The following is a 12,735-nucleotide window of genomic DNA, read 5'->3' as shown; positions in this document are numbered from 1 at the left end:
CGGACTTGACAAATTTGAGGTTTGGAAATAAAATATTGTTTTTCTTTTTTCACAGATTTATTTCTAAAGGGGCAATATAGCGGGATTGTTTTTCATAATTTAAAAATAACATGTCTTGGTGATCGATTTAGGTGAAAGAGGAGGCCCATGTGAATGCGCTCTCCCCTGGGTGCTGTCTTATGTAACATCAGCCAGATCCAGATCAATGGGGTTTCATGAAGCTGCAGTGAAACCAGCCGCTCCAGATAACCTCTGGCTACTCTAATCAGGACCAGTAATTGAATGCTGGGCAGAAATACAATACTGTCCAGTCAACACGGCTGTAAAAGCCTAAATATACAGTTCCAACTTCCCTGATGAGGAAACCCACCTCAGCCGCTCTGCCACAGTGGAAAGAAAGCTTGACAGTTTAAAGAGTAAGGCAATGTGATATCTATGAAATATGTAAAAGTACGGCAAGCTTGATCATTTCTCTGGCTGCATTCATACTCAAGTAATCAATGGTGCTTTGTGTAAGGCACTAATAACAAAACGGAAAAAAAAATCTGACATATTCCCTTTTGTAAATTTTAAAAATCATCACTTTCTCTCATTAGTGAGGAACTTCACTGTTTCCCCAGGGTTTATATTTGTTTGGCTTTCTCTTTTTTCCTCAATATATTTTACTCCTGAGTTCAGACAACATCAAAAACCTTTTATTTTGATTATCAGAATAAAAGTTTGGGCTTTTTGTCCTGACGTGAAGATTAGTTTCGATTAAAGTTTATCTTTCAACTCATTTTCTAACGGGGCTCCAATGCAGACACTTTTACACGTTTTCACATTTTTGGCTATATCGACTTCAATGCCATTAAACTTAGTATTGAAATTAATGACAATCTTTAATTGATGCAGAAAGATTGCTCTCAGGTAATAATTAGGTTTTCTGATAAGAAGATTTCTACATGTTTGATGCAAAACATGCAGAACCCTTATTCAATTGTTATTTTAAAATATACTTCCATTTTTATTTTTTTTTTGATTGTTACGCTAACGGCATTTGTTTTATTGTACTCCATTTTTTATTTTTTATTTTATTGAGGTGCAAAGCAGACTTTTGGACCAATTTCCGTTTCTCTTTAACAGGCTGTTTAAAGTGTTCTTGTCTTTGAAAAATGCTGAATAAATTCAGACATTTACACTGTTGCGCATGAAAAATTGGACCCCCGACTTGTTTCCTGGTAAACTGAGATTCAGTCTTATTCCTGTAACGTGGAAACGTGCAGTCTGGTGGTAATGAGGAATAAGTGGCTCTAATTGCATAGTATTGTCAGAACTTCCAGAGTGAAGCCTCTGCTTTGTCTGTCTTCTCAAAGGCACCCTGTATCTGCAGCACTGACTAAATATAACCTTCAACCTCCATAAAGTCTGGGGCCGTCGTCATCAATAGAGACAGTGTGAGGCTGAACACGGCCCCTTTAGCCGTATCGCCGTCGTGTCCAGCCGCCACTGAATTATGACCCACGTCTCACTGGAGCGCTCCTTGTCCTCTCAAGTTGACCTTTCAGGCAATGCAGAACGCTCTGTCTGCTCTCAGTCGGCAAACAGACGGCAAGAATTTGCAGAAAAGCTTTGACGAACTGCTCCGCGTTTAAGTTGAACTTGAATCCAGCCTTGCTGCACTGATACAGGGTGATAAATATCAGAAGGAGCAGCACTTAATGACCCCGATTTCAACATGTTTCTCTTCTGCGGCCTCAGGATTTGCTAAGAGAAACAAAGTCTGCCTGATCCCCTCCTTTCCGTAATAAATAACCTGCTAACAATTACAAACAGCTCTCGTCTGGGGCTGCCAAGCCCTGTAGCCACAGACACTTCCACTCCTTACGTCCTGACATGTATAGTAACGCAGTGGAGCTCTCCTTTAACCTAAATGTAGTGAAGATCCGTCTTGATATGGCCTCTGGAGCAGCTTAAAGCTCGGTCACATCGAAGGAAAGTTCTACTTGCTCTCATTTTATTGAAACGTGTACCGGCCGATTCCCTAACATGTAGGTTTTCCTTTTTAAATCCTTTGACTGTATTTCTTTGACAGAGTACCAGAATACAGGATATTTCACCATTCTTTGACTTGGAAAGTAAAAACCCTCACACCAGTATCAATTAAAAGTTGAAAACATTTTCCTCATGTATTAATAATGGACTCGTGTCACTAGTTTTCATCTGACGTGGAGGTTATGATGACTTTTAGGTTTGTGACAGTATAGAGTACCATATTAATATTGACCGATCATCCAGTAAGGTGGGCTCAAACATGTTTAAAGGAATATTTCCAGTGCTAATATGTAAAATAAGTGCATTTGGAGGAGTCACGGTGAGACTTGAAAACACGAGAACTGTCAAGCATGGTGGTGGCAGCATCATGCCATGGAGTTCTATTACCTTAAATGCTCATTTTATATGATTAATTAGTCCCAGCTTAATCTGTCCTTCATGAATAATCTGAAAATGGTGAAAACAAGATGTAGAGTAAGCTTCCCTTGCCGGCTGCCGTCAATATTAGCTTATCGTCTCTAATTAGCTTTATGAGTTTAGCATTAGCAAAATGCATGGTGTCAATCCAGTCGCATGTTGTACTTTTCTGTATTTTGGCCGTTTGAAATTTGGTACCGACACACGGGCGTTTTCCACAACCACCAGCTGTGAAAACCCAGTGAGCCGGGCTGGCTTTTCATCGAGCTTATGCAACGCAACAGCGAGCACTGCTGCGTGGGAGCACGAGCTGCAGCTCGCGACGTATCCGAGTCGAAACAAACCTTGATCGCGCGCGCTCGGAGAACAGAGCAGCGGGGCGCAGGATCAGGTGCTGCTAACTGTAAATACTGTTTTCACCAGGATGGCGCTGAGTGACCGGCTCCTCCGTGGGGCTGGGAGTATTTCCAGCATTACAAACCGACGAGCCACAGCTTGTGTTCCCGTCAGGCATCTCTGGAATTTGGTTTCTGCGTCCTGAACCGGTTGTCCACGAGGGTTTTAATATTCCCTCTTCACACTGAAGTGGTTCACTGAAAGGTTCCCTTTCTCGATGAGAGAGACCTGGTTGCAATACATAAAGAGACTGTCCCCGAAGCCCTCAGCGTGAGGGCTTTGTTCTTCTTGTGCGCTTAAGTTAAGTGGTGATTTTGCAGCTTTGGAGAGGAGTTGCAGTCGCTGATGCCTCTGCTCTGTATTCAACAAAACGTCTTTGATGAAAGTTTGAAACATATATTTTTCAGAAGATGGAAGGAAAAGTGCTCGGTTCGAAACGCTATTCTCACTTCCAAACCAGCTCATCGGAGCTCTAAGGAGGACGGAATAAACACACACACACACGCACACACAACACTTTTCAATTAGACCGTAACTGTTCGAGGCTGGCATCGCTTTGATCTGTGCACGTGTGCACAGATCAAAGTGTGAGTTTTAAGGAGGTGTGTTGCATCTCGGGTGGGGGTGGCCCCTCGTCTGGTCTGGGCCGGGGCTGTAAATCTTGCTGCGTCTCCTGGTGTACTCTGGGCCCGTAAACTTGAAGGCAATTACGGGAAAAAAACAACCGGGATGCGAGATTTCTTCAGTCCCGCAGGATTTGTGGCCGCAGCCTAAATGGATCGCCGCTCTGTCCGTATACCCAAAACGAACATGGCTTCGCCTCGATCCACCTCGGCTCCGAGCTCAGCTTCCCGTCGAGCATCGATTGACTTCTTGGGTGCGTTTTGCACAACGAACAAACTTAGTAAAGAAATGAGACTAAGAATACCTTGACCGGGGGGTGGGGTGGGGGGGATTAGGCTTTTCACGCTCATTATTTATTTACTTGAAATCAAACGCATTGATTCGTGCACACTCAGCAAGATCTGACCCACACTTACTTTTAACACGTCTTACTTGGACACAAAAGGATTTGATAAATCAGCTGCACCAAAAAAGAGGGAGCACTCGTTCTCCCTTAGTGTCGTACAATATCCTATTATAAACCTTATCATTGATTATGAGGCTTGGTCTTTATTTTACTGGCTTATTAGTAGCCGGATGCTTCAGCAGAAAGTTTCATATCAGGGAGGAAATGGGACCTCATGCATATAAACATGAGCAGCTTGGGCTGCTTTGATCTGGGCCTGGCTGAGAGCCCTGAATAGAGTGGGCTGGAGTTGCACAGCTCTCTCTCTCTCTCTCTCTCTCTCTCTCTCTCTCTCTCTCTCTCTCTCTCTCTCTACCTACCTATTTTAACCATTTACATAATTGCTATAACTGTCCTGGCCAGCAGTGTGAGGTGCTCAATAAAAGTGGATTGTGCTGCAAATGAGAGGAGATCCAAAACAAGAGCTTTGTGTACGAAAGAGCGGAGCAGCTTTAGCTAAGCGAGTGTGTTGTTAGCGTTAGTTTGTGTTCACTGAGCCAAAGTGCCTTCAGGCGGGCGGCAGGACGGCCTGCTCGTTGCTTGGGATGAGCCCACTTATGATCTTTGATGCACAGAGAAAACTGCCTAAGCATCCTTGACCGTCTTTTAGAGGTTCAAGATGAAAGTAATGGCCATAATCTACTCTCTGCTGCTAACAAGTTTCCAAACATCAGAAGGGCTTTTCATTTTCTAATTTTTTTCCTTCTTCATCTTTTATGCAGGAAATAAAATATTTGGTTAGATTACGATTCCAGCAAAGCTTCTGAATAAAAGAATCCCTGAAATGCACGTGGTGCTTATTACTGTGTGAAACGACTACATAGCACAGGACACATGGGTGCAAAGTCCAAAGTGACTGCTCGATATTTGAACATTTGCCTCATGTCCTCCCCTGTTCTTGTTCCAAACTTTTCCGATGTATTTGCTTTGCAAAGATACAGCCTTTAGACTAAGATGCACACTTGCTTTCTGAATCAGAGCATTTTACAGCCTCAAATTGTAAATATGTTTGAACGTAAATCAACATATGTTTGAAAGAAAGCGAGAAACTTAAAAGTGCATTTTTCTTACATAAAACGGCTTTTTAAGGCCTATGGTAGCAAAAATTTGCTACCATAGTCTCTGAAAGTTTGTAACTGTCTGTATCTGTGAACAGAAAATGTATTGTTTTGGCGCTGAAAACGACCTTTTTAAGCGGGATTAGGACGAAGCCACTCACTGGCAACACAGACCAAGGATGAGGTGAACATACAGACACCAAGCATAAAGAAAAAGTGGTTGAGCAAATCAAAATAAAAGCTACAGAAGAGACTATAGGTTTCTCCTCAACCTCCAAAAACAATGTCTCTCTACACTTTTTGCCACCAGTATTAGGGAACTAACCCAAGGCACAGTTTGCGCCACGGTTGCTCTCTGGGCATCAACCTGAACGGAGACCTTTGTTTCCACCCTCAGTCATATTTATAGTCGGAAATAGAGCTGTGTGCCAGTGCGTGTTTTATGGTCTCCAGTAGTTTATGACTGCTGGCGGTGTTGATGCACGGGAACAGAGAGGGTCATAAGGATAAAATCAATAGTGCACCTTAATGAGGTTGACTGAAAAGAAGGGGAGGAGGGGACGTGTGGGTGATCAGAAAGTGAGAGGAATCAGAGGGGTGAAGGGAGGAAACAGTGCATGGTGTGTGGGGGGTGAAGAGGCTCTTAGGGCCTTCAGGTGGGTGTTTGAATCGCTTGGCAGCTGGTTTAGTTTCATAAAAATTCTGCAGAAATTGCTCATTGTTCGCTTACATTACAAAATGTTCACACTCAGCTGGAGCTTTTCTGATGCCGGGCTCGACGTCTTGAGACACACCGAATGGTTTATCGGTGATTTTTTATTTGATTTTTTTCCCCCAGAGACTTTAGAAAACTGTGCTTCAGCACTTGATTAAAATGTGGAGTTTATGTCCTTTGGAGGGAAAAAAAATTGAGTTGTAGTAACCCAGTTGGATCCGAGTTACGTAACAGATTTGTCATGAAAAAAAAAACAAACCAACAACAACAACATGACCCTGCAGTGCCGCTACCTCACATGATCCTGTGCTCTTTTGATTTGCTTCAGGTAAAGAAAGGCTCGTCAAGCACTGCAGCTACCTCAGCCTCGTTTGATAGGAGATATTTTGCATTTATTTGTTCTTCCATCATGGCATTTGCATGGCGGTCAGGATGTGTGGGTTGGTCCTGCTGAGTTGTTGTTGTTGTGCTGTGAGACAGCTGACTGCAGAGACAAACACAGCTGAAGGAGACGCATGTCAGCTCACCTTTGTCCTCCGGGGACAGACGTCCACACATACTGTCGGCGGGGTAAGCAGGGGAGTTTATTTCGGCGGAGAAGGAAGGAATAATGTTTGTTTCGTTGTTATTGTGTGTCGTAACCTTTCAGGTTTCTTTAAAGTGCCTCCACGGCTTTGTGAACTTGCACATTTATCATGTTTACTACCGTTTACAATCATCGCTAGAGCTACAAATGTGGTGAAATACCGACTAGAGGTATTTATGTCGCAAAATTTTTGTAGGTATTCTGATACATTCAAATAAATTATGGAAAAGAACTGCGCCTGGAATGAGTAACACACATCTAACAAGCTCATATTGGTTTGGCTGCTTAGCAGAGATGGAGCTTAAAGTTTGCCATATATAAATGTGATTGTTGGCACGCCTTAGATTTTCACACTAAAACTCTGTGTGCTGCACGGCTAAAATCTTCTCCAAAAATGTACATTTATTTTTTTAAGGGAAAGTGTAGCGCCCTCCTTTCAGCCTGCTGACTGGTAGTGCACAACATCAGGTGTGTCCGCTCCATGCAGCCGGACCTTTTATTGTCCCATTGAAGGGACATTTCATGGGACACACCTTGAACATTGCTAATTATTCTCCACAGAAAGTTGTAACTCACATTTTTCTCAACATTTTCTTCAAATCTCTTATATTTTAATCTTTTTTTTTGTGTGTCCATCGCTAAAGCTCAATGGTAACAGTGCCAAGCAAAAACATACAGGCTCCAAAAAGAAACACTGAAAAAGTGCCATTGTTGTTGTAGGCTGCTACGTCCTTATCAGGGATCTGCAGCTTCATGCTCAGGGCTCGTGTGCTGGTTTGACAACTGTCTGCACAAAAGCAAAGGTGAGCAACAGTTTGGAAAGAGGAAAAGATGACTGTAGAGATTTGCCATCTTTAGTAGAAACTAATCCAACAGTTTTCATGGTGCAAGACAAAGAAAAACTGTGAGCTTAGTGACTTAGTGATTAGCAAGCCAAGAAATATTTGTCTGAATTTGGACATGAAGCATGTTCACAAAAAGATTTTTGCACGATAATGTCTGCTAGATTGATTTCGTAAAGTAAGTCCAAATAACACGTGGCAGCCATATTGGATTATAAGATCATATCTTTAAGGTTATGTCTTAATTCCATTATTTGTGTGTTCATAAACTGGAAATGCAGATTGCTCTTCAATTTATGCATCGGCATGAACTGGAAATTTCCTGAATTCTAAGTATTTGATCTGCTGATCGAACTAAGTTGAAGGCAATCGAGGGGAAAATTGAGCGATTTCAATCTCTGGCTGAGAACATTTCAGAATCTAATAACAGGTTCGTAGTTTTGTCTGAGAAGCTCTTTCCCAAACAGATTTCTGTTTGTCTCTCCTTTACTGATTATAATCTTCTACTGTAGCTCTGTAATGTTCTGAATCATCAAACTCGAGGCATGTAATTTGTTTCCAAAGAAGCCAAGCATGCCTCGGCAGGAGGTTCATGATGCTATCTTTGAACCAAGACATCGTCAAGGTCCAATTGTTCACCTTTGCCAGTCCCACCTACTCTTGTGATCGACCTGTTTTTATCTTCCTTTCACAGGTCTCTTTACCTCCCCTCAGCCTCTCGTAATCAATGGCAACCTCGGTCCAAACTCTTCCCGTGACGCGTGGTCCCACCCAAAACTTCCGCAGCCCTTTCCCCACCTCCCCCCTCTCCTCACTCTGCGGCATGGGAAGCGTAGGGAGCCTGGTGGAGAAGCCGGATGTGTCGCCGACTAAAGGTAACCGCGCGGTGCCTCAGGTGAGACCTAGACAAACCAACGGCCTGCTGAAGAAAGGCCTGACCCAGAGAGAGCTACTGAACTACCTCAACATCACCAGGTGGGTTCTGCCGCAGAGCAGCAGGTACCTCTGCGGGACGTTTCGTTGAGATGTCGCCTGACTTCCTGCGCTTCCCAACAGAAAAGAGCCCAAAGCGGGGCCGAGCGGCGACGGCAAGAGGGACGTCATCGGAGGCCTGGTGGAGGATGACGTTTTCGCCAAAGTCTACAGTAAAGATGGCACTGAAATAGACCTGACTAAAAGCTCACTGCCGAGCGGGGGCAAGTACGAAAAGGTGAATGTACGAGAATTTACGCTGTATATTTAAAAAAAATAAAAAAGAATGTCTTTACATGAGCATCAGTTGTGCTACATCATGGAAAACCTAGAACTTTTTCCACGTTTTGTAGAATTACCGCAACAAACACTTCCCATAGAAACACAAAATGTTTCAAATCAATACGGCCATATCTCTAATCAATGATCAAATCAATGATCAAATCAAAGTAGAATATGTTGGTCAGGGTTTTTTTATTTCAGAATAATTATTTTTAATTAGATCTAGTTAGATTTAGATCCAGACTTTAACTAGGCCATGTTATCCCCAGGATAGTATTTAGAGGTATTTTATTAAGGGGGACTGAACATAAGCGTTATACATTTTCATTTGTAAAAAAATAAAAAAGTAACATTTTTCTTCATCTTTATCGATCACATAAAATACTAATAAATCACACTGCAGCTTACAGTTGCAGTGGGACAACATGTAAACATACTCAAGGCATGAAATTACTTCAGCAAGGTACCGTATTAAACTGTTTTCTGGAAAACGTATGCGTTATTAGATTAGTAATACAAGTTATCAGTTTTACTACAAGTACTCTTTGTACAAATGATTCACAGCCAGTGAAAAGGCTCCTTGGGGTCGTGGTAAATTGATTAGCAACACTTTCATATATTTCCTGCAGTATGATGCAACACCCTCGAATCCTTTTAGGAGCATAAATCAGTCGCAGATGTGATCCACCTCAGCAGCACCGATTGAAAAATCCGCCACTTGCAAGTGCTCTGAATTTATTGCGGTGATCAGATCTCTCTTCTTCTTTTTTAGGGTTAGGGTAAATTGATCAATGCTGAAAACACAGAGGGTGTAGTAGCATTGATTTCATCAGAACATTGCGACTCATGTTACGTAACCCAGCTATCATTGCTGCTTACGCCTCTTTGTACCTTTGTTTGCCATTTTTTCTTAGGTTCGGTTCAGGTCTTCTGCATTCAAACCCGTCACCCCTAAAAACTTCAGCTCCATGCAAAACCTCTACCCCTCCTCCAAGTCGGAGGACATGGATCACGGCCTTTCTAATGGACTGCACAGAGCGTACGGCCACATCTCCAAGACCGTCTCCACCTCATCTTCATCTTCCTCTCCCTCCCGTCATGGAGGACCGACATCATGTGGTAACAAGGTATCCTGATCCGGCTTTATTAGCTTAGCGTCTTCTGTCGTTAGCTAGAAATTTGCCGAATTAATCACTCGTTAGATGCATGATCCAGGCATGTTGCGCCACGGATTACCTTTTTATTTTCAAGCATTTCCGTCAAAGGCTGCAATCACGCTCCACATAAGCTGAACCACCATATAAATTCTGACTTTGCAGGCCGTCTCCTCGGTGCAAGTGATGAGCCACGAGGATGACAACCTGTCAGACTCGGGCCATAACTCCATGAGCAGTCTGCCGCCGTACCGCCCTCCGTTCCGTCCACATCTGTCTCACATCAGGTCGGCCGCTACATCCAATGTCTTCTCCGCTGATCTTTGAGTTCCACAGATGTGGTTTTTCGTTGTTTTTCCTGACTGTGTGGATCGTGAAAAGTAACGAGATTTTAACAGCTTCTGTGGTTTCCTCTCCTTTCCCCAGCGCTTCCATGGGCCACATCAACACCATCGGCTCGTTGGATCGGACCTCTCAGGGCCTGAAGGCCACCGGGTCGGGGGGCGTGGCTATGGGGGAGGTAGCATGCCGAAGCATGGCCACCCTGAACCGCCTGACCCCCTACGGCAGCGAGGCTCCGCCTCCTTATGAATGGACGCTGTCCCTCTCGGTGGAGGACGTGGTAAGGGATAATGAGCCCAACTTAATGACTGATTTGAAACTTTTGCTTCGTGGTAAAGCCACCAACGTTTAAGACAAATGACCTGTAGTGCTTTATCAAATCAGAGGCCTCTAAAGCACTTTACACTACATTCACCCATTCACACGCTGCTGGTGGTTAGCTACATTGTAGCCACAGCCGCCTGTAAGCCGCCCCGCTTACAGAACGAACCCCTACCTCCTGAGCTGCTGTAATTTATTTTATAGATTGTGAAGTGAAAGGAAAATGATTTTTACGGATTCTTTTCATAAATATAAGCCTGAAAAGTGTGGCATGCTCAGGTATTTACCCACCTTTAATCTGATAAATCCAAAATAAAATAATTCCTGGAGTTTCTGAAGCAGTGTAATTTAATCTCAGTTCAACTGCGATTTGGTGAAGATCTCTGAGGTGAATTAGCCAACATTAGAGAACAAACAGGTCAGAGAGAAAGTCGTGTTCAATGCTAAGCTTTGGTTATAAAAACAAGCTTTGCACGTCTTCAGCAGAACTGTTCAGTCCGGTCGTTGGAAAATAGGAAAAGTACAGCACAACTTCAATCGTGACATGACTTGTGAATGAGAGGATTAATCGCATACGCAGCCAAGGGACATCATGTGGTAACTATTAGTAACTCCTCAAATCTGTCCTTTCTGGAAAAGTGGCAAAAAAAAAAAAAAAAAAAAAGCCATTGTGAACAGAAAAATAGGTCATTCTACCACAAACGGTGTAAAAACACAACTTTTCTCCTTCGTGCAAAACACATCTGGTGGAAAAGCAAAGCTTGAACAAATGTTTCCGTACCCTGAGACGTGGTGATGGCTGCTGGGTTTGTGGGGAAGCTTTTCTTCAGATGAGGGAGGTCAAATATAGAGCAAGTCCTGAAAGAAAACCTCTTAGAGGTCTGCATGGTACAGAGCTTCCCCGTCCGACTGTACAATCGAAGCTTGTTCATGTCTTAGAGTGAATAAATCCAGAATCTGTATGAAGACCTGAAAGTTAATGTTCACAGATGATCTTCATCTACTCTGACGTAGTTTGCAAAAAAGAAATGCGTGAAAATGTCAGATTTTCACACATATGGTCCTTTTTTTTTTTTTTGAGACACAGAAGTTTGTTGTAGTAACATGACAAAATAAGGAAAGGTTCTAGGGGTGTATTTACTTTTGCCAACCTCTGTAAGTTATTGGCGCCGCTGCGTCTTCCAGGTGCGGGATCTGGAGGAGCGCCTGGTGGAAAAAGAACACGAACTGAAACAGATGAGGAGGAACCTGGACGAGAGCGAGGGCGCCATCGCTCAGGTGAATCTCATTTTCGATCTGAACGCCACTTCATTTTTTAAAAACATTTTTATTTTTATTTTCCGTCCGCGCTGACCCCATCTGCTCGCCACCTGCAGGTGTTCGAAGGGAAGCAGCGTCTGTGGGAGAAGGAGGTGGAGGAGCTGAAGCGCCTGTACGCCGCCAAGCTACGTCAGGTCTCGCAGCACGCCCAGCGCTCCCAGCGCAGCATGCAGTTGGAGCTGTTCAGGGCCCAGCAGGAGAAGAACCGCCTGCAGGAGGAGCTCGACGGCCTGAAGCAGGACGTGAGCCGGGACGCCACGGCCGCGCCAAAGGCGACCAGTCCGACTCTGGAGGAGACGCGGTGGGAGGTGAGAAGAGTTCAGGCGAAAGGAGCGACGCTTTCAACCACCATGTTACACATTGGGGGGTGGGGGGATATGTCCAGGGTGCATGCCACACTTTTCAGATTTTTTTTTTCTTTTTGTGGTGAAAAAACTTTTGAAAATCATGCATCTTTTCAATACTTTGCACTGGAATGCAATATATACCACAAAATGTATTTTTTAAACTAGTTTCTAGTTCAAATATCTTAGTAATCTTGAAATAAGACAAACTAATTTTTCAGCAAGCTTGTTTTAAATCAGTAATACCTTAACACTGATGAAAAAGTAAAATAATCTGCCAGTGGAACATGACATTTTTCCCATATCATAAGCTAAAATGTCTTGTTCCGCTATTTAAGTTACAACTGGTACTTTTCCCATCAATATTAAGGAGTAATTGACTTAAAATAAGCTTAGTTAGTCTTGTCTTTTTTTCTAAGTGTACTAAAATATTTGCACCAGAAACTTAGGCCAAAAATACTTGGTAAGATTGTGTGGTTTTGCAGTGCAACTCTGAATCTTTCTCTCTTTTATTTTTTTTCTAAAAAAACAAAAAAGAAACGTCAAAATCCTATAGAGTTTTCAACAATGATTTTACTTGTCATGTTGTTGTCTTTCTCAGGTTTGTCAGAAGTCAGGGGAGATCTCGTTGCTGAAGCAGCAGGTGAGGGACTCCCAGGCAGAAGTGACCCAGAAGCTGAGCGAGATCTTCAAGCTGAAGACGCAGCTGAGGGAAACCCGGACGGAGCTGCGCAACAGGGAGGCCCAGATAGACGCTCTGAACATCATCCTGCAGGGGACGCAGCGCGGCAGGTGTTCCTCCGCCGGAGAAAGCAGAAAAGGAGCCGAAGAGACTCCATCAGCGGGTATCTGTGGCTTCGTGTTTCCAATTTTAGATCCAAAA

The 12,735-nt window shown here is 43.4% G+C and overlaps 1 protein-coding gene across 3 annotated transcripts in view; it reads left to right on the top strand.

Moving 5' to 3' along the window:
- Window positions 1–12,735, top strand: part of n4bp3 (NEDD4 binding protein 3) — a 29,531-nt gene that overhangs the window by 13,908 nt on the left and 2,888 nt on the right. For 2 of the 3 annotated variants that reach the window (XM_088009704.1, XM_088009703.1), the window contains exons 2-9: window positions 7,812–8,092; window positions 8,174–8,327; window positions 9,286–9,498; window positions 9,691–9,812; window positions 9,952–10,147; window positions 11,374–11,466; window positions 11,565–11,816; window positions 12,454–12,697. In XM_088009704.1, coding sequence (XP_087865830.1) covers window positions 7,845–8,092; window positions 8,174–8,327; window positions 9,286–9,498; window positions 9,691–9,812; window positions 9,952–10,147; window positions 11,374–11,466; window positions 11,565–11,816; window positions 12,454–12,697 — 1,522 coding nt within the window. In that variant the 5' untranslated portion in view covers window positions 7,812–7,844. Of the gene's footprint in view, window positions 1–5,585; window positions 6,260–7,811; window positions 8,093–8,173; window positions 8,328–9,285; window positions 9,499–9,690; window positions 9,813–9,951; window positions 10,148–11,373; window positions 11,467–11,564; window positions 11,817–12,453; window positions 12,698–12,735 lie in introns of those variants that run through there. The other variant, XM_014972339.2, reaches the window with a different exon arrangement.

The sequence above is a fragment of the Poecilia mexicana genome, unplaced genomic scaffold (genome assembly GCF_051168715.1).
Source record: "Poecilia mexicana isolate PSO_F unplaced genomic scaffold, ASM5116871v1 scaffold_10, whole genome shotgun sequence".
Taxonomy (NCBI): domain Eukaryota; kingdom Metazoa; phylum Chordata; class Actinopteri; order Cyprinodontiformes; family Poeciliidae; genus Poecilia; species Poecilia mexicana.
Note: the sequence above shows the minus strand (reverse complement) of the source record. Positions and strands in the feature narration are given on the sequence as shown.